The 27997-nt window shown below is 45.6% G+C and overlaps 2 protein-coding genes across 2 annotated transcripts; both read left to right on the forward strand.

The window, feature by feature from the left end:
* Positions 1–441: 441 nt before the first annotated feature.
* Positions 442–21199, forward strand: CSDE1 (cold shock domain containing E1). The gene is made up of 20 exons (XM_082296348.1): positions 442–537; positions 3939–4376; positions 7572–7770; positions 8435–8544; positions 8884–8976; positions 9488–9585; positions 9733–9814; positions 10140–10268; positions 10438–10563; positions 11289–11501; positions 13125–13265; positions 13352–13510; positions 14075–14182; positions 14983–15158; positions 15553–15665; positions 16303–16422; positions 16629–16807; positions 17758–17921; positions 19019–19151; positions 19793–21199. The coding sequence occupies exons 3-20, from the start codon at positions 7572–7574 to the stop codon at positions 19838–19840; spliced, it is 2391 nt and encodes a 796-aa protein (XP_082152474.1). The 5' UTR covers positions 442–537; positions 3939–4376; the 3' UTR covers positions 19841–21199.
* A 1420-nt stretch (positions 21200–22619) lies between these two features.
* Positions 22620–27993, forward strand: NRAS (NRAS proto-oncogene, GTPase). Its single transcript, XM_082296363.1, has 5 exons — positions 22620–22787; positions 23556–23734; positions 24663–24822; positions 26097–26220; positions 26940–27993. Exons 1-4 carry the CDS (start codon positions 22677–22679, stop codon positions 26214–26216), a joined length of 570 nt encoding a protein of 189 aa, XP_082152489.1. The 5' UTR covers positions 22620–22676; the 3' UTR covers positions 26217–26220; positions 26940–27993.
* Positions 27994–27997: the final 4 nt, after the last annotated feature.

Here is a 27997-nt window from a genome sequence, read left to right on the forward strand (position 1 = left end):
CCGAGGTGTCCCCTCAGGGCGCAGCTTCCCGAGGGCCTGGAGCGTGCCCGCTGCGCCGTCCCGGCCCGAGCTCTCCCTCCCTCAGCCGAGGTTCTCTCTCTTCCCTTCAGCCGGGGCTCTGTCCCCTTTCAGCCGGGGCTCTCCCTCTCCCCTCAGCCGTCTCAGTCTCTCCTCTCCCGGGGTTTTCTGTCTCCCCTCAGCCGGGGCTCTGTGCCATCAGCCGGGATTCTCTTTCCCCTCACTGGGTTTCTCTCCCCTCATTGAAGTTCTCTCTTTCTTCCCCCCCGCGTTTTGCGTCTCCCCTCAGCCATTTCTCCCTCCCCAGGCCGCAAGGGGGCGCTGCCGCCCTCACAGCCCCCCATCCCCTTCGGCGCGTGCCCGCGAGCGCCACCGGCCGGGCTCCTGGCGCGCACGCGCGGCCCCGCCCCTTCCCCCCCCGTCCGCGGGCGGCTCTCGCGAGAGCGCCGTGATTTCTCTCCTACGTGCCGTGCCGTGCTGCTCATGGCGGCGCTGGAGCGGGGGCGCTGAGCTGTTGGGGTGAGTGCGGGCCGGGCGCCGCCGCCACCCCCGCCCGCCCCGGCGGGCTCCGGGAGCCGCGGGGCCCGCGCCCGCGCATCTCCGTCCGCACCGGGGAAGCGCGCCGGGAGCCCCGCCGGGGTTGCGCGCGGGGTTGGGGGGGGTGGGGGGGGTGGTTGGGGGGTGCGGCCTACTAGGCCGGCGGTGCGGGGATGGAGCGGCGGCCGCGGGGCGCCGGGTGCGCGCTGCGCTCGGCGGGGCTCTGACGGCCGCGGCGCTGAGGCCGCGCTGGGACCGGCCGTCCCGGGAGCCGCCGGCGCTTGTGGGCCGCGCCGGGAGGGGGCGGCGCCGTGGGGGCTCCGGGCCCCGGCGGGCGGCGGGGCCGTGCGGGCGGAGGGGCGGCGGCGGCTCCCGGCGTGCCGCGCGCGGCCCCGCCCGGCGCAGCGCGGCCGCGGCCCTTTGTGTGCGGGGAGCGGCCGCCATCGCCCCCCTTTGTGTGCGGGGCGGGTGCTCCCCCCGGCCCGTCCTGCCCGCACGGCCCTGGCGCTGTCACCGGCCTGAGCCGCCCGCCCCCGCGCACGGCGGCCCCGCTGGCGGCGGCCCCGGCGCCGCCCCTCGCTCCGCCGCCTCCATCTTGGTGCAGCGCAGCGAGCGGGGCCGCTGGAGGGACCGGGCCTGGGTGGCTCCGTCGGTCCGGGCCCGGTTCTCTGCTGTCAGCGCCGATACCCAGCGTGGGGCTCGTCTCCGCACCACACACATCCCTTAAAAAACCTGGGTTTTTGTTTTAAGGACTTTCTTGGTTTTATTCTCCACACATTCTTTACATATGTCCTTGGCACTTCTTTAATTCTTTTTTCCCCATGTATGTATTTTTTTCTGGCGTGGAAAGGACTTCACTTCTACTGTGGTGGCTGGTCTTATAGCTGTCACGTACTGGCTGGCGTGCCCAAGAGCCAGTGTTCAGTGCTGCTTTCCAATAGCCATCTGAAAAGAGATGGAGGAGCCTGATCTCCACGGATCTGTGTTGTGTGTGCACACTGAAAAGACAAAGTTTTATTTTTATTAAATTGTACCTTGGTCACGTCATAGAGGGCTGTTTCTAGAAGCACATGCTCTGACCCACAGAATGCAGGTCCTTGCAGTTGCCTCTTTATGTGAAGAAAATGGGAAGCAGAACAATGCTGTCATCGGGCAGGTTCCATGTGGGGCTCTGTAGGTGCTTCCTGGCTGTGAACAGCTTCATGTGACTTGCTGTCATTTAGCAGAATCTGCACATGAAAGGCCTCAAGACCAGGGCCCAGCTCTTCCCTGCCTTTGCATTAAACCTTTCAGCTCTAAATACCCAAATGCTGAAGGCAGTGAGACTTGGGGGCTGGGCAGCTGCTCAGGGTGTTTACCATTTGGAGGAGTATTTATAGTAGCTGAATTAAAAAGTAAAGAATTTGAGGCAGATGAGCACAGTGAGATATCTTTTTCTTTTTGCTTGAGTTATGCTTGCTTGATAAGCAATTTTTAAAAAATAACTTAAGTGTAGTAAACCCATCTTGTTATCAAATCAGACTGGGTTTTAATTGAAAGGTTTATACCTTTACTCCATGACTGATAAAATTAGCTTTAGTCATACTTGATCAGGTGAGGTGTTTTGATCACTAAATGAAAAAGTGATGTATTTTATGGCCAGAAAAATTATAAGTGTAATATGATACAAGTCGCATCTCTAGGTGAGCTCTAATAATATCAGTCTAATTAAATGAGAGAGAAGTACACAAGTAAGAAGATTCCAAGTGTGTCTGTGCAGTTCCTGGGATGCAATGTGCTCCTTTGAGAGCTGAAATGCTGCCCGAAAATAACACTGTCCTGAAAGAGATTGTGGTAACTGTTGCCCCAATGTAGTGCTGAGGTGAGGGAAAAGTAGCGATACTGTTATCTTTGCAATATCTTTGTGTCTTCTGATGTATATTTTAGAATTGAATCTTTCAGTGCAAACGTTTCACACCAGGTTTGAACAGCCCTCGCTCACTTTATTTAGTCTATTCCACCTGTGTGTAATGGTCTGACAGGAAAACTCATTTCGGCTGGAAGTTCTGAGTGGTGGCTGAAGGAGATGCTTCAGCTGGGGGAGATCACTGAAATACAAACTTCTGTAAAGCTGGTGATGAGTTTTGCACATTTGGGGTTTGGGCTTCTTGCAGTAGCTGGCTTCACTCGGCATTTTCACTGGGGTAAGGGTGAGAGTTTGAAGTGTCTTTGCATTCAGGTTTCAGTCACTTAAATTGACTCTTTCAAGTTACCAGAGGGAATTCAAAGGTCAGTGTAAGTTGTGAAATTCACTTTTCGTGCTGCACTAGAGAAATATGCTTTGTCCCTATTTTTTCTCTTTTGGTGTGGGACTTGTGGAATGATTTGGGGAAGAGTTGTGCTCTGATGCTTCGTACCTTTAGATTACTGCAGAACCTGCCAGTGTACCTGTGGGGTCAGAGCTGTGCTGCTTCTCAGAGGCTTTTGTCCACAAAAATATCCTCCTTTTTTTAATCTATCTATTGAGTAAGCAACAAACTCAAAACTTGATTTCTTTTCAAGGAAGGCTTCTATTTCTGTAAGGTTTTGTTTTGTGTGGTAGGTGGCAGTTTGCTGAAGCTGCTTTTCTCATGAAAAGACAAAGTGGCACTGGGAAACTTTAGGGCAGAATTAATTGCTAACTAATTACTGATGCAGAAAGGTTTCTCCCTGGTGTTAGCTACACAAATATCATAATATGTAATCAACATTTTACAAAAACCGTTTCAGAAGTCCAGAGTTAATTTTACATGCAGTGTCTGTACACATAATTGAGAAGTTTGTTAATTTTTATACAATTCTAAATGTGCTTCAGGTATCACTGGTCCTTAACTTAACCTTTGGAACATAAACAACCAGGAAATTTTAATTCCCATGTATATATACAGTCTGTTGTTCCTCTGAGGATCTGTGCAAGCACTTACATAAGTTATGGCATGATTTGATTCATAAGCACCCATATAAAGTTATTGATAGGAGGACTAAGGCTTGCTAATTGGTCAAATACTAATGATCAAAATGAAGTAATGGTACACACTGGGACCTTTCCTGAGATGCCTAAGCATGTCTGAAGAGTTCAAAATTGGAAGTACCATCTCAGTGGCTTGGAGGTAGTCTTTTGGAAAACAAAACTGGAAATGGGAATGCCAAACAAGTCTGTAAAACAGCTTTTCCTAACATGGATTAAACCTACTGTATTAAGGTAGAGGAAATGCACCTGTTATTGGTAAGACCTACAATTGATCTATAAGGGGGTTTGGAACTAGATGGTCTTTAAAGTCCCTTGCAAACGACTCCATTGTGTGATTTGATGAGAATTTCCTTTACGGTGATACTTAGTGTATGTGTGTTTTTCCTTTCTCCAGTATGAAGTGGAACAGAACAGAATTTACCACCTGAAACTGCTGCTTCAAGTTCAGATCAGGAAAAGAATCTAAGTATACCACATCGTAACAACAACTCAAGACCAAAGAAGAGGCAACTTACACTGAAGAAGATACAAGGCTTGATCTGAAACAAGAAGTTTGTGCCTACTCAACAGCTTCAAAAGAGCACGTCCCGACGCTGCTATAGTAGTCTTTGTTTTCTCCAGTGCTGTAGTGAAACTGCCCAGGGCAGCAGCACTTGTATTCTCTAGAGCTTGATAGATCACCTTCTTTTGCTATCTTTTTCTTTCTCTTTTTGTCTCTCTTCCTTTTGTTCCCTTTTTTAAATAATAGCAGTCTTCATCCTTAGAAACTTGTGCTGAAACAGAAGAATCGGCAAATACTACTGAAAGTGCAATATTTGAATATCACTGCGAGGTTGGTGCACGTGGTGGAGAAAGAGTTATATGTGTATTTTTAAACTTGGTTCTTACTAAGTTTTTAACAGAAGGGGGTGGGTTGGATTAGTTTTTTTTACTAGTTCTTGATAATAAATTCATTTAATAAGGAAGCCCTGGCACAGGTTGCCCAGAGCAGCTGTGGCTGCCCCATCCCTGGAAGTGTCCAAGGCCAGGTTGGATGGGGCTTGGAGCAGCCTGGGACAGTGGGAGGTGTCCCTGCCCGTGACAGGGGTGGGACTGGATGAGCTTTAAGGTCCCTTCCAACCCAAACCATTCAGTGGTTCCATGACTCTTTGCTGTTATGTTCATGTAGTAGTAGTATGGTGAATTTGTAGTACCTGCAATATGGTTCTATTTAACAATATTTATAACCCTCGAGCTGATTACTGGTGTTTCTCTCTCCTAGTAACAGTAGGTTTGTGGTTCCAATCCCTTTAATCTTACAGCACAGGTATTCTTTTTCTTCCTCTTGAGTATTTGTTGGTGAGGTTAATAGTTCATATTCCTGTTATAAGATGTAAGAATTTGATAATTAGCTGGAACAGCTGCTGATACATGAAGTATCTTTGCACAACAAATTTTAGTGCCACCTGAGGAATCTTTGAACTGAGGTTGTCAGGCTTTGGAGGATTGATGAGTTCTCTGTGCTGTGCTGCTAATGCTCCTTTAAACTCAGACTGTTCAAATGATGTCATGCAGTTGTAGTCTGAGCAGGAGGTGAAGCACTGTGGCTTTCTAACCCTAAGAGAGGCTATTCTGAGCTAAATTTTAAGTTAGATTTTTGTCATTTCCTCTCTCTGATGTACCTTTAGCTCATGGTTGAGGCAGAATGTCTGTTTGTTGCCTCCCTTGCATTGGAGGTGAAGTGATCATTTGGTGACTCACAAAAGCCTTTGGCAGGTTCATTCCAGCTTTCAGAATGGGTTAATGCTCTGGCCTGTAATTCTCCTGGGATAAGGTATAATAACATACCATTTTCCCTTCCCCCAGTCACCCTACTTGCAGGACCAGTTTATTTTTGAAAAGTATTTCAAACTCTAGGATGGCTTAAAGCTCTTCAGCTGTTGTGTTCCCACAAGGACATTTTCTTGTGTGGGATGTCTTGGGGTTGCCTTCCTCAAAAGATGAGGGTTCTTATCTTGGACTGATGCTGACAGGAACTAGTCAGTAAATCTTAGCAGCTTTATCAAGTGCTTTTTGTTAGATACTCAGAGAAAATGTGTCCCTTAAACATAATCCAGTGCATAATAAAGATGTGACTGCTGTGGCTTTTGTCCTTTGAACAGTTTAGGCTGGACAGGAGGGGAAAGAGATCTTTGCTGGGGCAAGTTACCCCAGAAATGTGGTGGAACCTCTGTCCATGGAGGTTTCCAGGACTCAGCTGGACAAAGCCATGGCTGCCTTTGTTGGCAAGAGGCCTTTGAGGAGCAGAAGGAAGGATGAGCTGGAGTTCTCTGTGCATCTCCGATGGGGTCATGTTTCTGATTAATTATTTTCTGACATGTCAGTATTTCATGACTTATATATGTTAAGGGTATTGATTTATGCCACTTAATTGCAGGCTGGTAGGATAAGAATAAGAGGGCAGCATTGATGAAAATTAAGAGATTGTTACTAATTTTTAATGGAAATAAAAGTGAGATGTAGAGCAAGGAAATAAGCAGTGCATGTTATAGAAATGATATCGCAGCAGATTTAGCAGTTCACTGAATTCTTACAGCCTTGGGTGGTAACACTGTACTGTGGAAGTGCTGACCAGTGCTGTGGGATGGAGACCATTACGCAGTGTCCTGGGATCCTTTTGCCCCCTCATATCACTCCCCCACCTTCTGTTATTTGTGTTTTTCTTCATCTACATCTACCCCTTGTGGGTCTGAACCAGAAGGGGGGAGAAGATCTCATCCTCTTGGAGGCCAAAACTCTGTCAATCTTTGCTTTGTGTGCTTGTTTCCAATTTATTTTTTTAATGTCAGTCTCAAAGACCAAAGATTTCTGCCCAAGAACCTCACAGCAGGTGTTTTTTGGTGCTCTTTGATCACTTTTAAACTGACTTTCAAACAGCAGAATAAGAATGCTGTGCCTTCTAATACATTGAGTAACTCACTGGCTGTGTTAGAGTGAGAAACATGACCCTTTTACAAGTTGCTTAGGTGTCTTTTATCTCAACTAAACACATTGCTGAGTAGTTTTTAATCTCTCTGCTTGTTGCAGCAAGAAAGCAGAGAACAGATATGGTCTCACTCTGTTTCCAGATTAAATACTCTGGAAACGAACAAATAATTCTGTATATTTTAAGATGCGTATTGACTGGAGGGAGGAGGGTTGCTTCAGCTGTCTGTCTTGAACTGCAGTGTTTAGTGGGGTGTAATACATTTCATCTGATTTAATTGCTAACCTGTAAGTCCAAGTGGCCTGCTTTAAAAATGAGACTCGTACATCAAAAAGCCCGTGAGTTTGTAAAGGGGTTGGGAATGTTCCAAGAGTGAATCTGACTTGAAAAGAAAAAAACACCCCATAAAAGAAGATGTTTTAATAGATGTCAGTTAATTTAGCAGTTCATTACACCTTTAGTTTAATGCTATTTTCAAATTTTGTGTATCTTTCTAGCACTTGAGCTTCTATGCCACAGGAATCTTAGTTTAATTCTGGTTATTAATTCCATAACTATGCAAAACTGTATAATTACTTAATACCATTTTTAAGTATGAAAGACTGAACACACAAACTAGGGAGAAACTATGCAGGGATTTGAACCTAATTGTGTTGATTCAGAACTGTTGTATTTTCCTAATCACCTGTTTAATTTGGAAGAGCAGATACTTCAGATATTTTCAGGCTCTGGTATGAACCAGTGAATGTGGGAGTACTTTGAGGTGTAATACTTGAAAAATGCCAATAGTCTGTTTTGTTCTAAGCAAGCTTTGTTTTGCTGTTACAGTTCTGGCTTGTTTTACAAATATGTTGCCTGCGTAAATTTTAAGGCTTGCTGTGTTAAAAAAGCTCAACTGTTTTAGTGGTTTTACCCTATTTTAAGAACAGAGTAAAACTTAAAACACATTTTAAGAATGTGTCAGTAACTTACACAAGCTCTTTGTGTTACTGTGTTAAGGGGATGTGGAGGAAGGAAACTGATGTCAAATGTTGATCTTTCCCTGTGCTTTCTGTGACCCAGATGAGCTTTGATCCAAACCTGCTCCACAACAATGGACACAACGGGTACCCCAATGGTACTTCGGCAGCGCTGCGCGAGACCGGGGTTATTGAGAAGCTGCTGACCTCGTACGGCTTCATCCAGTGCTCGGAACGGCAGGCCCGGCTCTTCTTCCACTGCTCCCAGTACAATGGCAACCTGCAGGAGCTCAAAGTAGGAGGTAACTGAGCTTTGGGACCAGCACCAGTCTCTTCCACTTGTCATAAAGCTTCTTATCTCGTGGCTGCTGCTTCTGGGGCTAAACGGACAGTGGATAATCCACCATTCCTGGTGGGAGCCCTTCCCAGTGCTTTGTGCAGCTTGTGGTACAAACTGTTGTGGAAAAGGAAAAGGTGCAATGTTAGGTCAGACTTGTCTAGCTGAGATGGAGGCAAGTACTCGGACTGTGAGAGAATTTACCTCTTGTACTCCCTATTTCTTTGTTTAGAATTTGAGGATGGCCAAGTGTTTTTCAGCATGAGGAGGCTGCAACTTCATGCTGATAATTACCGTGAGAGTGAAGTTTCTAAACTGTTTAATGGCCTTTGTTGTGTTGTCTGAACTTCAGTGTGTAGTCTGCTGTATAGTGAGCAGGCCAGGGGGAGGGAATTACTGTGGAATTACACCAGAACAGTTCATTAGCAACAGGAGATAATAAGCAGAATAACCAGAAAATATTTGCAAATCATGTGTCCTTCCTTGGTAACAAAAGCACCCAAGTTCTACTTGGTTGTGTTTGGCTACAAGCAGTGAATTCTTAAACACAGCCATTTAGTGATTTTTGTAAAAAAACCCCAATCCCAAACAGGACTCTGACAACGTTGCAATGTTTGGTTGTTTTGCAGACGATGTTGAGTTTGAAGTGTCTTCTGATCGCCGAACTGGAAAACCCATTGCTATTAAATTGGTGAAGATAAAGCCAGAAATATTACCTGAAGAACGAATAAATGGACAAGTTAGTGCCTATTTTCTATACCTGCATCATTTCCATCCTTTACTCCAGCACAGAAAACTGGGTTCATTTAGCATGGATATTAACTACGTACAGTATAGTTACACTGAAATATATTTCAGTGTGTTCTGGTAAAAATTCAGAGGTTCAGTTTGAGCTCTTACTTGGCTCCAAACACTTCTTAGAGCCAAGAGGTGTTCTGTGAGATTGAATAGTTGCAGTGTGGCATTCCCTGCTGAGTGTGTAGTAGAGGATACTGAGATTCATTTTGTGTTCAACAATGCCACTCCTGAAATGACTAGCAATGGAATTTTTTTTTTTTTTTTTTTTTTTGACTGGTAGGTTGTGTGTGCTGTTCCTCACAATTTAGAGAGTAAATCTCCAGCTGCCCCGGGTCAAAGTCCAACAGGGAGTGTTTGCTACGAACGTAATGGGGTAAAGCTTGCGTATTTTACTTGAACTCTTCACTGATCCATCATTGTGGTCTATGAGAAAAAAAAGACAACAAAAAAAGTGCAATTTAATGTAGACAATTGACACTGCACTGAACTGTGCGGTTTTTGGCCAAAAAAAAGAGCATGCTTTGGTAATTACTACAAAACATAATGTTATTTAGACAGTTTGCTTGCTTATATCTGTGGAGAACTTCCTAGAGCCAAATAGTTGTTCTCTTTTAAGCTTGATGAAGTTCATGTATCCTTACCTTGAACTTCTAAGGTTCAGGAATTGGCCTTTAAAGATGGCCATGTACAAAACCTTTCAACTTGAGCTGCTTGTTACAGACTCACCAAAACAGCACGATGGAAAAAGAATGTTTTGCATGCCATGTTTATTATTGTTTATTTTCTTGCTAAATTAGGCAGATATTGTTATTAAAATTGTGTTAATCTTTCTGTGAAAGAACTATTCTGCAAATAGAGTAATTTTAATTAATGTTAATTTACAGGAAGTATTTTACCTGACTTACACCCCAGAGGATGTTGAAGGAAATGTACAGCTGGAAACAGGAGATAAAATAAACTTTATAATTGATACAAATAAACAGTAAGTTGGTATTGCTTTTCTGGCTTCATATTTTGTTTTAGTAGTCAGGCAGAATTCATACCTATTCCAATAACTATCCTGTGAAATACAATCTTAATTTTTGTTTCAGTTTTGAGTTTACAGTTTGCTCTGGTTTTTTTCCTCTAGTACTGGTGCTGTAAGTGCTCGTAACATTATGCTATTAAAAAAGAAACAAGCCCGCTGTCAAGGAGTAGTCTGTGCCATGAAAGTAAGTGATTTTAAGTTTCATTTGAAAATGGAATGCTATTTTGAAGAGGGCTGTTCAAAGTAATATTTGTTAAGAGCTGTGAACAGTTTGGGCTGTGGGTGTAAATTGTGTGAAACGGTTTAAACGGCTCATCTTTGATACTGAGGCCCTTCTTGACAAAGAAAGTTCCATTGATTTCTGTTTATATATTGTGGCAGTCAGCTGTGTACACTTGGAAGTGCTGTACTGGGATTCTGAGTCTATTTTGCATTTAACAGAACCTGTTAAATGATTTACTGGTATGTTCCTATAATGGACAATTAAACACTTTTTTTTCTGTTCACAGGAAGCCTTTGGATTTATTGAGAGAGGTGATGTCGTGAAGGAGATATTCTTTCACTATAGTGAATTTAAAGGTGACCTAGAAACCTTACAGCCTGGTGATGATGTGGAGTTTACAATCAAAGACAGAAATGTAAGACGAAATCCAGTAAAACGGAAGCCAAGGTCCTGGGGCATAATTGCACAGCTCTCTGCTTTCTGCAGCTTTAAAAAAGGGGGGAGGAGTTCCATTGAGGTTCACTGGGAAATGTCTGTTACTTTCTGTCTTCTCTTTGGGTGTTTGACTAATTTTGTGCTCTTAGGGTAAAGAAGTTGCAACAGATGTTAGACTGCTGCCTCAAGGAACTGTCATTTTTGAAGATATCAGCATTGAACATTTTGAAGGAACTGTAACCAAAGTAATTCCAAAAGTACCCAGCAAAAACCAGGTGAATTTCAGTAGTTAATTAAATTTGTGCAATTCTGGTTTTATTGTAGTGACTTCCAGTCAAACAGTTACTGCCATTTCTCAGTACCTGTTTGCTGTGTAAGCATCATGTCAGAGTAAAGATTTACCCTTTTTTAAATTTTAAATCCAAAGAGGAAGAGTTAGGGTAGTGGTACCTGATGGAGCGTGTGTTTTCTTTCGTGTTTCAAATATTTGCTGTAAAATTTTGTGGAGTTAGGACATATCCTTAAAGCAAAAGAGTAGGGGAAAGGGGAAAAATATTTGCTAGGATAAGCCAGATCTGTGGATTCTTGTGAGCATTAACAGTTAATGAGGCTTTTGGGCTGTAATGTTGGGCTTGGAGAAGTGTTCATGAGCACTTCCATTAATGTTTTAGGTGAGTCTCTGTTGGTGTGGGAAGGTTTGGGGTGTTTTGAAGACTTAATAAGAAAGAACCTGCCTTTTAGAAGTGTTGTGAGTATGTTATAAACTCTCTCTTGAAACAGAGAGAATTCCTTTGGCAGGACATGGGTGGGGCTTAAAAAACCCATTACCCACCCAACAGCTCCAAAAGCCACCTTGCGTTTGGCAAGTTCCAGATGAGGAGTGGTGGAAATGGAGCAGAGCCTGAGTCCAGCAGGATTTGGCAGAAGCACTTGTGCTGTTTGCAGCTGTGCTGAGCCTTGCTGGTGAACTCACCCTTCCCACTGGCTTTTCTGTCCCCAGAGCGATCCATTACCCGGCCGCATCAAAGTGGACTTTGTGATTCCTAAAGAGCTTCCCTTTGGAGACAAGGACACGAAATCCAAGGTGACCTTGCTGGAGAGTGACCACGTGCGATTCAACATTTCCACGGACAGGCGCGACAAACTGGAACGAGCCACCAACATTGAGGTTCTCCCCAACACTTTCCAGTTTACTAATGAAACTAGAGAAATGGCAAGTATCCATCTCTAACAATTTCTCATTCTTGATGGGAAATGAAAGTAAAACGTGGGGTGTTTTCTACAAGAGATACAAAAAGCACTTGTGTGTTCCATTGCCTGCTCTGAAATCCAGCTCTCAGATCCGCAGTGCAAACAACGTAGAAAATTCAGAATTAACGCTCTGCATCTTTGCCTTAGAAGAATAAAATCTCAACTATTTTTTAACATCTAAATGAAATTATATTAGGAAATTAGACATTAACTGGCTTTCTTGGAGGAGATTGCTGGCTGGTTATAGCAGACAGAAGTAATGTAGTCTTGAGCTGATTGTTTAAAATTCACATACTCGAGTCTAAACAGGTAAACACTCATGTTCCTTAGGAAAACTGGAAGACCCTGGTTCAGGTAGTGAAAAGTGTAAATAATTGGAGGAGGCACTGTGAGCAGCTTTTGGATTTCAAATTTTTTGGCCAATCTCTCTCTGAGGGTCAGGCAGGAGGATGGTAGAGAGCAGAGTTCTCTCAGTAGTACAAGAAACTCTGTGGATTACAGGGACTAAGATGGATGTGCTAATGAGTATTACAGAATATCTTTGATTCCCGTAACTTGGAATGTTGGTTCTGTTCCAACTAGCCTGTATCTTTGCCTTCCTTTGCAATTTGGAGTTCAGTTACAGTGTTGTCACATCAGTGTGCTGTGAATTAGGGACCCTTGGCTGTAAAAAAACCCTGAGTTTTGACTTCAACCTTTGAGATTTGGGTTTCTGTCTTACAGACTTCTCGTATTTCTACTCTGGCTACACACATCTGCCTGCCTGGGTTGAGCTGTCATTGGGGTGACAAGTGTTGGCAGCTTCTAGGAAGGTTGGCTGGTTTGCTGGAGTTTGTGAAAGCTGTTTAAGAGAAGAATGTACCTTTGCACTGTCATTCAGATCCTCTAAGCTTGTCCTGAGACTTGCTAAACTCTGTAATAACTGGGTTGAAGGGAATATGTTAATGAATTAATATTCTAATTCTGGCAGGATCTGGCACTAGGGTTTGGGTATATTCTGTTTATCATTCAGCATTCCATTTCTAGTGGTTATCAGCAAGGCCACTAAACTCCTGTGTAACATGGGAGTATGTTCCCATAACACACACCCAGCGGGTATGGGAGTCTTGTTTAACAGCTTCTTTATAATTCCTTCATTTGTGTCTGGAAATCAGATGGTTTTTCTCTTAAACTTCTGTCTGAGCACTGATTTTATTTCTTGTTTTTATAGGTAGTTGTATGTTTAGTGTGTGTTTGTATGATTTATGCACTCTATAGATGATACGGTGTTTGTAGAGCTGCCCCATTGTGTTCTCTGTGTAGTGGTACTGGCAGGTTCTTCAACTTCAGTCCTTGTTATAGTGGCTTAAATTAATATTCTCCACTCTTCATCATGAGTTAACTTCAGGAATGAGATGGGAAGAACTTGTCTGCGTTTCAGGTTGACTGGGGCCGTGAGCACCAGGGTTTACAAGGAAGGATGTTGTTTAAACCAAGTATTTTCCTAGGATTCAGGCCTTCCTGCCATCTGCTGACGTGTGGAGCAGCTGCAGACAGATGTCACATACCAGGGATAAAACTGTAATTGTTGATTTGGCTGTTCCAGGGTGTGATTGCAGCAATGAGGGATGGCTTTGGCTTCATTAAGTGTGTGGACAGGGATGCTCGGATGTTCTTCCACTTCAGTGAGATCATGGATGGAAATCAGCTCCATATTTCTGATGAAGTAGAGTTCACCGTCGTTCCTGTAAGTGGGATTAATACTCTATAAAATCGCAGCTTTTAAAGAAATGATGCATGGTCTGTCTATAATGTGATGGATTTATTTTCCAGGATATGCTGTCTGCCCAAAGGAACCATGCCATAAGGATTAAAAAGCTTCCCAAGGGCACGGTTTCTTTCCACACCCAGTCAGAGCATCGTTTTGTGGGCACTATAGACAAAGAAGCCACTCCAGCCAAAGCCACTAGCCCAAATAAAGGCAAAGAGAAGGTAATGCTGCTCTTCTGCTTGTGAATATCTGTTCTGCGTTCCTGCCATTACAGACTGAGGCTGCTTCCTTAAAATCTCTAATTCAGCTGGGTTTGAAGCACTGTTTATTCTGTATAGATGTGAACTACAGCTGATGAGAGCAGTCAGTGAAAACTAACTTCTCTGAACAAGATAATAAAAGTATTGTTAATAATCACTAATGATCCTACTGTTGCTGAGGATAATTCCCAAGAACTTGTTGGGGAGTCACTACGTAAGATTCTAGTTAGAATTATTTCAGATTAAGTTTCACATGGAGGACCTCTTACTGTTTTATTATGCTGCTTTAAACAGTGCCAAAATACTTAAAAGTTCCAATAGATGCTTCCTGGAACTGGTGGTAATACTTCATTGCCTTTTAAAATACTGTCTGGCATCGTTTAAAGCTCCTTACCCAGAGTTTGGTTGTGTTTTTGAGCACTTACTGTACAACCACTGAGACTCCAATGAGCAGTGCTTGAACTGTGTGTAGGAAACTGTTCATAAAGAGGCAATGACTGCTGAATTCTGACCTCTTGTTTTCAGGAAGCTGAGGATGGAATAATTGTGTATGATGACTGTGGAGTAAAACTGACCATTCCTTACCAGGCCAAGGATGTGGAAGGATCTACTAATCCCCAGATAGGAGATAAGGCAAGATAATTAAGTGTACTATTGGGAAATACTATTCTGGGCATTGTGGGGTGTGAGCTTCTCTTTGCCTTTACTTGGAACAAATGGAGGACAAGGGATCTGTGTAACATTACCTAGAATATTGTGTTTAAATGGGTCAATCTTCTGTATGAGTAAAAAATACCCTCCAACCTGGTGATTTATAGATGCAAATAGTGTCTTACTGTGTAAATGATGCTTTTTAAATAAAGAACTTTTATCACTAAGTGGACACTGCTTGTCAAGAGGAAACGAATCAAGCATAATAAGAGCACAGAGACTAAGATGGATATTGAAGAGGGAGAATATTCCCTCATGAGCATACTGGCCTGAGACACAATGGACGGGGAAAAAGCTTGGAGATAGGAAGAGCAAGAAAACTCTGATGAGCCATTCTAGTTACTGGTTATTGTTTCTAAAAACTGAAACAAAGAGTGAAGTGAGGCGCATCCCACTGTGGGCCACTGGTGAGCAGTGTAGGGGAAGGAGGTGATCCCCATGGACAGAACGATTCTCATGTTTAAGGGGTGAAAAGCTGAGTGCTGGAGGCTGGTTTGCCTTGCAGGTATCCCAGGTGTGATGCTGCTCCCTGGAATGTAGGAATGTCAATGGCTGACGTGGTTATGGGAAAGTAGTGACTAGGAAATGACTTTCCTGGAGAGCCCAGGTACTGCTGCAGAGCTACACAGCTTCAAAATTAGTTAGTTTGGGGGTCTTTTTGTTGGTGGTCATGGTTTTCTTTGCATATTTCTATCTGGTATTGATTCACAACTCTTCACCAGGTTGAGTTCTGTGTGTGTGAAGTGAAGAGAACTGGGCTGCAGACAGCTGTTTCTGTCAGGATGCTGGGACGCAACTACAGCTCCAAGCGGCTCTTGGGATACGTGGCAGCCCTGAAAGATAACTTTGGGTTTATTGAAACAGCCAATCATGATAAGGAGATCTTCTTCCACTACAGGTGAATGACAGTTTTATATTTGATTGTGTGTCTGGGGGGAGTGGGAGGGTGTGGAGTTTTGTTGGGTTGAGTGTTAAACCCATTTGCACTTTGCACACACGCAGAATATATATATATTTATATATGCTTAGATATCTACAGTTTCATTTATCATCTCTGCTGGGCTGGTTCAGGCTTTTCTGTTAGTCAGCAGTCCTGGTGTTCTGTGCCTCTGAATCCCAGGCCAAGAAATCCAGTTGTGTTATATATTTGAAATGCTTCACTTTCCTGAATGAGGATTCCTTGTAAAATGCTGAGGGATTTAAATAATTTCTGATAACTGATGTGGATGTTGGGTGAGCATCACTTTTGTCTTGTAAATAAAGGAGAACTGTTTATCATTCTGTTCCTGCAGTGAATATTGTGGTGATATTGATAGCCTGGAACTTGGAGACACTGTGGAATACAGCTTGTCAAAAGGCAAAGGAAACAAAGTTAGTGCAGAGAAAGTGAACAAAACACATGCAGGTAAGGCTGTACCTGGTGTTTTCTGCCTACAGGGCTCTTGGCACATGCTGAAGGGTAAAGTTTGTTAATGGTCCATTTACGATTGGAGCTGAGAGCAAGAAGATGCTCTTTGTGGGGTCCCTCATTGGTTTTGTGGAAGCTGCTGCCTGGGTTTCCAGAGACAAGCACAGACCAACAGTTCTGTGCACAGTAGCAATTCTTTGGATCTTTAGTATCCTCTGCCCTCCTCGCTTGGGGGTTATAAGGAGAGGCTGAGTGGCAGAACTGGCCAGATCAGTACCTGTGCTGATTGTGCTGTACCTCACAGGGGAAAGGTTGCAGGAGGAGAGCTGATGGGGGAGAGTATTAAGGACTAGGGGGTGGGGGGAATGCATACTTTGATTATTGGATGATTAAAGAGAGTAGGGAATGCAGTGGAAAAGAAGTGAAACACTTTGAAGCTTGAAAAGCAAATCATGACCTTAAGTTTCTTGAGGAAAATTTTTCTACTTCCATGTATGAAATGTCAGTGTGATTTTGATTCGGCGTCGTGCAGTGCAAAATGTTGACTCCTGGTCAATCTGAATCACTTATTTAAATCAGTTTTAAAATAAACTATGATTAAAACATCCTGTTCTTCTACTCTGTCTCTTTTCAGTGAATGGTATCACTGAAGAAGCTGATCCAACTGTTTACTCTGGTAAAGTAATTCGTCCCTTGAGGAGTGTAGATCCCACACAGACAGAGTACCAGGGCATGATTGAAGTCATGGAGGATGGTAAGATTGGTTCCTCTTAAAATTAAGTGTTCCTTTCACAAGTGCACAAGTTGAATTCACTGTAAATAGAGGTGTTGAAGGTTTTATTCACACTACAAACTGTATCCACACTGCTAAGCTGACTGTAAAAGCAGCATTTGTAATACTGGAAATCTGAAATCAAGTGGGAAAAGCCCCTCAGTTCTGTCTCATACTTTCCTCCCCAGGTGAGATGAAAGGAGAGGTCTATCCCTTTGGAATTGTTGGCATGGCCAACAAAGGTGACTGTCTGCAGAAGGGGGAGACAGTAAAGTTCCAGCTGTGTGTGCTGGGTCAGAACGGGCAGACGATGGCTGTGAACATCACCCCGTTCCGCAGGGCCACCGTGGAGTGTGTCAAGGACCAGGTGAGTGACCCTGTGAGCACCAGGGCTGTGGTGGTAGGAAGTAACTGCTCCAGCTGGCACAGAGCAACTGAGAACCACTTCAGCACTGGAATTTAGGGAGCTGTGCCCAAATGGATTGCTCTGGACTCCAGCTCTAGGGAACAGGTGTGTGTAACCCATGTGCTGCCTTATGCCAGGTTCTGGTGTGACTGGAGTAAAGGTGAGCTCAGAGCCTGGTTTGGTGCTGAATCATCAGAACTGCCAGGCAGCAGTTAATTCTGAAGATTTGGGTTTGAGATGTCCTAGAAAGTGCTGGTTTCTGCTGAACAGGATGTTAAAAAAGTGTTCAGAAAAACAAAACATGCACATGCTCTGCTTCTGGAAGAAGCTTCTTCACAGCACTAAGCAGTTAGTGATTACAGCCCACCTGAAAAGCAAAGGCTGATCTTCGTTGCATCTTGGAATGATTAAAAAGTTAAATGCTGCAGTTGCTTTCTGTTTTTATAGATATTGTGCAGCACTAATCTCCAGTCATTTATGGAGAGGCTGGATGAGTATTCCTGGTTTATACATGAGTAGAATGGAAATAGAAGTAAATGGCTTCTTATCCCAGTGACAGGCCAGAAATGGAGTGGTTGCTGCTGTGGCTTCAGGGTGGAGTCTCAGAGCTTGGGGCACTGCTGTTGTCTGTTTAACACAGCTGCCAGGACTTGGGCAGTTTTCAGAACTTGTTCTATAGACTTCAGGATTTAAATGTGACTTTACAATGCCAGGAAGAGTGCTTGGATTTCCAGAAGTGTTGTCTCCATACAGAATATTCTGATCACTGTAGAAGTTGCATTTCCACTTCTGTTAGGCACCACAGTTTTGGAGTTTTATTTGAAAGTAGTTAAACTGCAGTGATGAGTTAAGTTACTGCATCTGTCTGCATGCAGAGCAAATCAGTAACCTTGTGATGTGTTGCTTTTCAGTTTGGTTTCATTAACTATGAAGTTGGTGACAGCAAAAAGCTCTTCTTCCATGTCAAAGAAGTCCAGGATGGTGTGGAGCTCCAGGCTGGGGATGAAGTGGAGTTCTCTGTAATCCTGAACCAGCGCACAGGAAAATGCAGTGCCTGTAACGTGTGGCGTGTCTGGTGAGGCTTTGAGGTTGAAGGGGTTGACCCTGGCACAGTGTCTGCATCCCAGCAGAGCCCTGCAGGCTGTGTCTGCCTGAGCTGGATGTTCCTGGAACAGGAGCTCTGGATTCCAGCTGGCTCCAGGGAGAGCTGTACCTGAGAGTTCCCAGCTCCTAGACAGGATCCAGTGCAGGCAGTAGCAGCCCTCCAGCTCTTCCTAATTACAGATGGCTTGTTCTCTTTTTAATCTATTTTTAAACTCCCCCTTGTAGCAGGAATTTGGATACAGCCTTGCAAGTAGAAGTTAACGATAAGGAAACTGATGGTTTTCCTGTGTGGGTGCTGGCCTCTGGCCAACCCATTCCACAGTGCTGCCACCTGATTCTTGAAGAGCTGCTTTCATTTTTAAATAGAAAACTCATGTTGTTAGACACTCTTCTTTTTGGCATGGCATTTCGTACAAGTCACGGGTTTGGGGTATTCTTAACTGTTTATGCACTTGAAGAAAATAGCGTAATTTGTATTTTGTTTAAGCTTGAGATAGCACTTCAGCAGTAATAGAAAGCTGATGATTTTGTCTCAAAATTCTGTGTTCCCATCATCTTCAGAGATGTTAATGCTCTGCCATGACATACTGGCAACTTGCAAGCCTTTATTATTGCAGTTGAATCACAGAATCACAGAATGGGTTGGGTTGGAAAGGAACTTGAAAACCAACTCGTTCTACCCTGCTATGGGCAGAACACCTTGCACCATCGCACGTTGCTCCAAGCCCTGTCCAACCTGGCCCTGAACACTCCCAGGGATTGGCAGCCACAGCTTCTCTGGGCAATAGAAACATAGGAAACACTGGTCAGGTGTGCATGAGAGTAAATACAACACCTCTGCTGCCTGAAGAACACCCTCTGGAGAGCACTGAGCTCCTGCTGTTGCAGAGTCCTGTGTGGAGAGTAAGGTTTGGGGCAGGGACAGTCTGTCAGCCAGCTCTGCTGTCACACAGTATCAATTCTGCAGTCTCTAACTGCCGTACATGACTATAGTCAAGGACTGCAAAAGCCTGGGGTGCCTTGCCCAGCTCGGGGAGGTGACAGTGCCCTGTGTGTGCTCTCTTGCAGCGAAGGCGCCAAGGCCGTGGCTGCTCCGCGTCCCGATAGACTCGTGAACCGTTTAAAGAGCATCAACCTGGACGATGCCAACGCCCCGCGGCTCACGGTGCTCCGCCAGCCCCGGGGCCCCGACAACTCAAAGGTACAGACACCCAGGGCAGCATCACTCACTGCAGGGGCTGCTTGGCTGGGGTAACAACACTGCTGCCTCTGCTGGGGGCCTGAGCTGTTGGCTCCTGGGGTCTGCTTCTGTTCTGGAGTGGACTCCTGGCCCGCTGTGGGAGGGTGGATTGTTGTGCACAGTGCTGTGCCCTGTGTCAGTGATGCGTGCTGTGGTTTCAGAGGAGCACGCAGGAGAGAAGAAACCCCCTGCTGCCTGTGTTGGAGCCTTTCTGTCTTGATTTCTTGGCTGCCTTAGTTTGCTTTTCATTTTTAAACTTCAGAGATAGCAAGTGAAATCCATTTACCCAGACACAGCTTTCACACAAAATTCTGCCACCTCTTGATAAAGCAGGAGGAGAGAAGTGTCTGGAATCTCTGAAGTGCTTTGGACTACAAGGAACACCCCACAGAACCTGTTTTGTTGCTGTCTGTGTTTCTGAAGACAAACACAACTAATTAGAAAGGTGCTGCTTGGATGGAACAGATCAGGCTCTGCTTCAAAGCCCAGTGGCAGTGCCTGGTTCACAGTTGGACTTGACGATCTTAAAGCCCTTTGGCAGTCTAAATGATTTCATGATTCTGTGGTGCCAGAGCTAAAAGTTTGTTCTGTTTTCCTTGCAGGGATTTGGTGCAGAGAGAAAGATCCGCCAGGCTGGTGTTATAGACTGATCCCAACCCCATGGCGACGTTGGGCCGCGCGGTGGGGCTGGCGAAGGGTACTGAATATCTCCCTGTTCATCCCTTCCTCCAAATTCTCAGAAGCTATTCCACCAGTTTTAACACCTTCTCATGTTATGTTTAAAATTAAATTTACAAAACCATTTTAAATTTCTGCACAGTTGCATTCTGGAGAACTTTAAGGTGGCGCCTTATAGTATCACATTTTAGAAGCTTGTTTTGAATGGTGCATTTAACGCAACTGGTAACTGCAATCTCCATTGCCTCTGTGAGTAAACATAGACAGCTCTGCTCGGGCAGACCTTGTGGAATTCTGCACTACAGTTATTATGCTTTATCCTTGTTTTTGGCCAAGGTTTATTATGCCTTAGTGCTCAGTTGCATTATCTTCCCTCCCGAGTGGAAGGGAAGACTCACTTCAGCTCACTCTGCTCAAATTCTGAGGACCATGTGAGGGTGGAATAAGTTCAGTTTATATCAGATCTCCACAAACATTCAGATACCTTGAGTTGATGGCCAAATGTTACAGTGTTTTCCTAGTTCATTTAACTTGACTCCTTTAGCCAGTCCTTAGAGCTCAGTGCAAGTCTCTCCCAGGGTCGGTGGATTTTGTAGTGTTCTGGAACAGACAGTGCAGAATTTCATAAGGCTGAGGTGTGCCATCAGTGTGGTAATTTAAATATATTTAAAACAATGCACAAATCTGCTGCTGCTTAGAACACTGCAGCTTCTAAACCCAGTTTCTTTTACTGATTTAAATTTAAAAAGAAAGAAGTTGTGCCTGAAGTGGATACATTTTTTTGTTCTTTTTGCAGCCGGCACCCAGTGTACTGTAAGAGAATAAATACTTAGGCTTTCCATAGCTGTATTGAGACTTTCATCAAGGTGAATAGTTGATGTCTGTGTGCTTTTTTTTTTTTTGGTTTTTTTTTTTTTTTTTGGGTTTTTGTTTTTTTGTTTTGGGTTTTTTTTTTCCCCTCCCCTGCCCCCCTCCCTCCATTTCCCCAGTCACACTTTATCAAGCAAGAAAACTGAATGATTGGTCTAAGTATTACTTTAACCAAAAAGATCAGGAGTTACTTTTTGGAATAGAGGGCAGTACTGTGGTTTGGATTTTTTTGGTTTTGTTGTTTTTTTGGTTTTTTTTTTATTTTGGTTAATTTCTTTTGTTGGTTTTTTTTTTCCAGTTTGGTTTTTTTTTTTTTTCCATGTTACCTCTATTCTCAATTTAGGGTTTTCTTCTCTGGGAGATGCATTATCTTTGTAAAACAAAACATTGCTTTCTCCAATTTTTTTTCTGTTAATGGCAAAGAATGGAAATAGAATAAAGTTTTACTGATTTTGAAAAAAGCCTCGCTGTGCTCAGCCTCTTCTTCCCCCAGTGGGGGCTATGTTAGACCTGTGTTGTCCCCATCACGGGCTCGTGGCAGCTCCCAATTCTCACACCACCCTGAGGGATTTCTGTGTTTATTCCAGTTTGCCCAAAGAAGGGAGCTTTCCCCGAAAGGCTCCCCATCATCAACACTTTACGCTACTTACACATTATACCAAACACAGCAGCATTCCTTGATGACAGATTTCGTAACTTTTAATTAGTATCCAACCCCCTATTTAAGATTTCTCTCCCTTCCTGTCCAGGTGCAGTTTCTCTTCGTTTGAGGTTGGGGTCTGCAGTAGGGGGTCAGTGGGTCGGTGGTTGTGATCCCCACTGCTGGAATTAATTCCTTTTCTCCAGTTCCTGCTCCCTCCTGGTGCCTCTGAGCCACACAGCCCCTTCCTCTTGGGCTTGTGCTCTCTTACCCTTAAAAGATGAGCCAGGTGCATGATGCTCGCGATGCAGTTACTTACCCAGGACTGCCCAGCTGCAGCTACTCATTAACAACTTTTTTAAAAAGTACAGAGTGTGACTTAACCCCCTTTTCAAATCTCGGGGGGCTCGGTGTCATTCCCACTTTCAAAACCACAGGCTGTGGGTTCTGTGTCCTTCCCCCCTTTAGAGCCCCGTGGGTCGGAGTTGGTGTCGTTCCCCGTCTGAAGCCCCGGGCTGCGGGCTCGGTGCCGTTCCCCGCTCGGAGCCGCGGGCTCCGTGCCCTTCCCCCTTGTGAAAGCTCTGGGCTGCGGGACCAGCGCCGTTCCCCGTTTAAAGCCCCGTGGTTCGGGCTCGGTGCTGTTGCCGGTTCGGAACCGCCGTGTTCCGGCGTGTCCCTCCCGTGTCCCTCCAGTGTCCCTCCCCTGTCCTGCCCCTGTCCATCCCGTGTCCCTCCGGTGTCCCTCCCGTGTCCCTCCCCTGTCCATCCCGTGTCCCTCCGGTGTCCCTCCCGTGTCCCTCCCGTGTCCCTCCGGTGTCCATCCCGTGTCCCGCCCGTGTCCATCCCGTGTCCATCCCGTGTCCCTCCCGTGTCCATCCCGTGTCCATCCCGTGTCCCGCCCGTGTCCATCCCGTGTCCCTCCCGTGTCCCGCCCGTGTCCATCCCGTGTCCATCCCGTGTCCCGCCCGTGTCCATCCCGTGTCCCTCCCGTGTCCCTCCCGTGTCCATCCCGTGTCCCGCCCGTGTCCATCCCGTGTCCCTCCCCTGTCCCGCCCGTGTCCATCCCGTGTCCCGCCCGTGTCCATCCCGTGTCCCGCCTGTGTCCCTCCCGTGTCCATCCCGTGTCCATCCCGTGTCCATCCCGTGTCCCTCCCCTGTCCCGCCCGTGTCGCGCCCGTGTCGCGTGTGCGGAAGCGGCGCGGGCGGTGACGCGCGGGCGGGAGGCGGAAGCGGCGCGGGGCGATCGCGGGGCGGCGGCGGCGGCGGGGCCGGGCCGGGCCCGGCGAGGCCGCGGGGCCATGACCGAGTACAAGCTGGTCGTGGTGGGCGCCGGCGGCGTGGGCAAGAGCGCGCTGACCATCCAGCTCATCCAGAACCACTTCGTGGACGAGTACGACCCCACCATCGAGGTGCGCGGGGCCGCGGGTGCGGGAGCCGGTGCGGGCTCAGAGCCGCGGGATGAGAAACGCGGGGGAAAGAGAACGCCCCGGTGCCGGGGGCTCTGCCCGTGCCGGGCGGGCGGGGATGCGCCGCGAGGTCCCTGCAGCCCAGCCCGGCCCGGGGCTCTGGGAGCGGTTCCTCCTCCCCCGTTCTGCCTCGGGCTTCCCAAGGCAGCCAAAGGCGAGCAAAAAGGCCACCGCGGGTCTGTGCAGGGCGTAGGTTCTGCTCACGGTGAGGGTATTTATGATACTCTTTTTTTTCCTTCTCCTATTGAGGATTTTCTTTAAAGCAACAGGAGTTCTGTGTTTTGTAACAAAGGATGAGAGGGCTTAGAGTCTCATTTAAAATGTGATTGATTGAGTATGGTTTAAAATGTGATTGTTTGGGTAATATTTGAAATATTATAGTTTTAGATACTGGTGATTGTTCATCAGATGTGGATGAGAATCACAAAATCCAGACAAGTTTGGGTTAGAAGAGACGTTAAAGCTCGTCTCATTCCACCCCCTGCCATGGGCAGGGACACCTCCCACTATCCCAGGCTGCTCCAAGCCCCGTCCAGCCTGGCCTTGGACACTTCCAGGGATCCAGGGGCAGCCCCAGCTGCTCTAGAACAGCTGGAAAAACTCCTCTCTCACTCCTACCCGTGTTTTTATTATTATTTTTATTTTTCATCCCTATGCCCTGGAGTGGACAGGAGCAGTGCAGTGCTCACCCCAGGTCCCCGTGTGTTGCAGGACTCGTACCGGAAGCAGGTGGTGATCGATGGCGAGACGTGCCTGCTGGACATCCTGGACACGGCGGGGCAGGAGGAGTACAGCGCCATGAGGGACCAGTACATGAGGACAGGGGAAGGCTTCCTCTGCGTGTTCGCCATCAACAACAGCAAATCCTTCGCCGACATCAACCTCTACAGGTTGGGCAGTGGGGACAGGGGCAGGGATATTGGCAGAATGAAGCATTGAAGTGACTCAGTGAAGGCTCAGTAACAGACAAATATTAAATCTCTCACTCCTTTCAGAAAGTTCTGTCACTGTTCTGTGCCAGGATGTAGAATCACAGACAGGGCTGGGTTGGAAGAGACTTTAAAGCTCATCCAGTGCCACCCCCTGCCATGGACAGGGACACCTTCTACTGTCCCAGGCTACTCCAAGCCCTTGGACACTTCCACGGATGGGGCAGCCACAGCTCGTCTGGGCACCCTGTGCCAGGGCCTCAGCACCACCTTTAGTCAGTTAAGACTGGGACAGTTTTTAGGGTTGTTGTGTTATTCATATCATCAATCCATATAAATATCTCCAAGGGGTGCCAGGAGAACGGTGTCAGACGCTTTTCTGTGGTGCCCAGCAATAGGACGAAGAGCAATGGCCATAAACTGAACCACAAGAAGTTCCACCTCAACATGAGGAAAAACTTCTTTCCATGAGGGTGGCAGAGCATTGGAACAGCTGCCCAGAGAGGTCCTGGAGTCTCCCTCTCTGGAGACATCCCAAACCCACCTGAATGTGCTCCTGTGTCACCTGCTCCAGGTGACCCTGCCTTGGCAGGGGGTTGGGCTGGGTGATCTCCAGAGGTCCCTTCCAACCCCAGCTGTTCTGGGATTCTCTGATCAGATGCCATTTACAGCTACAGAATGGCATCTCTAGGAAAATGGGTGAGAAATCCAGAGTGGAGTTATCCATGGACAGAAAATGAAGTGTACAAAGTGCTTGGCCATCCCGCTGACCCCCAAGGTCCTGCTCAGCTTTAAGCTGTTTGAATATTGAACTAAACCAGTTTTTATATTTAGAAAATAGTTCCTAACTTTTTTTTTTTTTTTTTTTTTCAAATCTGTCTTCCTAAAGAGAACAGATCAAGAGAGTGAAGGACTCGGATGACGTGCCCATGGTGCTGGTGGGGAACAAATGTGATCTGCCCACGAGAACAGTGGACACAAAACAGGCCCAAGAATTGGCAAAAAGCTACGGAATCCCCTTCATAGAGACCTCTGCAAAAACGAGACAGGTGAGGGCCCCCCAGGGTCTGACTTCTTCCTGGGAAATGCAGGAATGACATTTTTCCATGTGCTTTTGCCTTATTTACAGCAGAAGCATTTTTCGACCCCTTTACAGTTTTTAGCTTCTATTTCCCCACTCACTCTTAGCTTGAAAGAGTTCTGGGCTGGGCCAGCACAGGAATCACTTCAGACTCGTCCTGACTTCCTTTCAAGTGGGTCATGTTGATAAATAACATAGAGAATAAAAACATTTTGACTCCTCTGAAGTTACTAAATAAAACTTAAAAGCTAACTAGGAAAAAAAACCCTCAAAATAATAAATATAACTAAAACTAATAAATATAGAGATAAAGAGACTGACAGTGGTTTTGTGGAAAATTATGTAATAAAAAAAAATAGCACATGCCCAAAAAAAAGTTCCAAAAACCCCCACCTTTAATATTGAAACATTCAATAAATACAACCACCAAAACCCCCTCTTAATAAACCTCCAAAACCATAAAAAAACTCCCAATAAGAAACAAATGCCTGCAAAACAATTCTGAAAAAATAATACTTATGTATTAAATAAAAATCACATTTTAATTACAATAAATAAATACCTTATTACAAAGTCTCACAGAACACACAGAACAAAAAGAAACCCACCTACTTGATACTGCTTCAAATGATGCTAAAAAACTGATTCCAGCCAATTCCAGCATCATTCAGTGTTGGCAGGAGGAGCAGCAGAGTTTCAGCTGCTCTCACTGGGGAGTGTCAGAGGCTCAGCTCGCTCACCCCAGACCTGCTCGGCTCTCTTGGCTCCTTAATGAAAGGCAATTAGCAGATTATGTTTGCAGACAGAATTCCCCAGACTGGACTAATGGGCTTCTCCAATGCCTCCTTGGCCACGTGTCCAGCTCTGCCCGAGCAGGAGAACAGAGCAGGGAAGGTGCAATTATTGAACAGCAGCCAGAAAATCCTAAAGAATCGAATTCTAGGAATTCTGAAACGGAGCTGGTAAGGCAAGGAGTAGTTTGTTTTCTGCATGGAACCTCCCTCAGATATGGTTTTCCATGTTTGTTTTAATGGTTGTTACTCCAGGAGGGGTCAGGACTGTAAGGAGAGGGTTTGGGGCATCAGTGTGAGTTTCATCCTCTTATGAACCATGGGATGAGTTGGGTGCTGCTCTTCCTATAGAATTGTGTCTTTCAAATCCATTAAGGGGTTCTGGCATGGACAGATCAGTGATTTCAAAAGCTTCAGGGAAGGAAATACCTGACCTTGTGTTTGCCTTCAGGGTGTGGAAGATGCTTTTTACACTCTGGTGAGAGAGATCCGGCAGTACCGGATGAAGAAGCTCAACAGCAGCGAGGATGGGAACCAGGGCTGCATGGGACTGTCCTGCCTTGTCATGTGAAAAGGTGAGCTGGAATTCCACTTCTTTGGACACTTCAGTGTCCAAAAAGACACTGGCTTTTTGTCTCTTTGCCTTCTAGCAGTTGCTACATGTGCCTTAGAAATGCTGGTTGCTGTAGGTGGGGTTTCCTCCTATCACACAACCTATTGATTCCCAGAGATTTGGATCCTACAATGTATTAATTCTCAAAAAAGAATATTTCCCCTCTAAGTTGGTGACAAAGCTTAAGAAAAGGAATTTTCATTCACATCACCCTTTTGGCTGATGGGTGGATGGAACAAGATGATCTTTAAGGTTGCTTCCAACCCAGAACATTCCATGATTTCCGCTGATTTCAATGGTGTGATTTTCTGTATCATTCCTTTCCATCTCCTTCCTTTGGGAAACCATTTGGGCTGTTGGAGAACGTGTAATTTCTGAAGAAACACCTTGAAAGAGGGCTGTGCACAGTTGTGCTGCTGAGTGATTGACTCCTGCACGGCTTCCCTCGAGCTGTGTTCCCTTGGAATGGGCTCATTCCAGGATTAACCAAATAAAGCAGTGCAAGTAATGAAGTCTGAGTTCCCCACTGAGTGAAATTCCTTTCAGCAGTTCCCTGAAAGATGTTGCTCATGACTGTGCAAACAGACAGACCAGCTCAGGACTGGCACTGCTGCACTGCACACCCACCCCAGAGTGGGACAGAGCTAATTAGTGCTAATTGGAGGTGCCTTTCTGTTCTAGATGCCAAGAAAACGTGGTTCAGGTGCAGCTGCTGGATGAGCCTCGATCTGTGCTGCCTCTCCTGCTGATGCCCTGCAGTGTTTTGGTGCCAGTGACAGACTCTGGACACCAGAGTTAATTTAGCACAAGGTCCTTTTTCGTGCTCCATCTGAAGAGAACATCCATGGCATCTACCTCCCTGCTCAGCTCACGGAGCAGCAGCATCTCTGGATGTGCTGGGATTCTTTTCTCACTGTGTTACCTGGGTTCGTTCAAGAAGAAAACCAGTCACAAAAGTGAACTATAGAGACTAAATGCTGTGAAAAAGATGACACTTTACCTCTAGAGTAAAAGCTAGAAGTGCTGTGTGTCCCCTGTCTGTTGGATTCCGTGCAGTGCTGTCAGAGGAGTGGCACAGTAATGTCACACGGGGTTGTGCCACCAGGAGTGCCCCTGTCCCCTCTCAGATGGGTGTCTGCTCTCTGTGCACCTGTACAGCAAAGTGCAACATCTCCAGTGCCAGGAGTGCCACCTACCTGATCCTCCATTTCTGTAATAAAAAGGAAAACCTTTCCTAACTAAGTGCCTGTTTGCTAAGAAGATTTGAAGTTGTCCCTTGGGTTGAGGAAAACCCCAAGGACTGGAATTTCTTGGGAGCTCATTGTCTCAAGCAGGCAAGTGTGGTGTGGGTGATCTGTGCCTGACAGGATCCTCCAGCAGGAATTTGGGGGCTGGAAAGTCCAGCAGGCACTTGTGAGACTCTTGGACAAGGGAGGGGACACACTGCATCTGTGTTTTACTTTCTTTGTGGGTGGAACAATTTATATTCTGTATTGTTTTCCTGCAGCATTCAGATCTCTTCCAAGTTGGACCAAACCTGTCAGCTGTTCATTTTTAACATGAACTGCCAACATTTCTGGGCAGCTTCTCACTCATTAATCTGGTAACTGGAGGTTGCTTTGGACAGCTGCTATTCATCTCTCTCTGTAACTTGCAAATTGTTTTATTCTGAATTATTTTCTTACCACAGACTGTAAAGAGTCTCTTCAAAATGTCTCTAGACTGTAAAATGTAGTTGG

Source organism: Coloeus monedula (genome assembly GCF_965178545.1).
Source record: "Coloeus monedula genome assembly, chromosome: 23".
Lineage (NCBI taxonomy): Eukaryota > Metazoa > Chordata > Aves > Passeriformes > Corvidae > Coloeus > Coloeus monedula.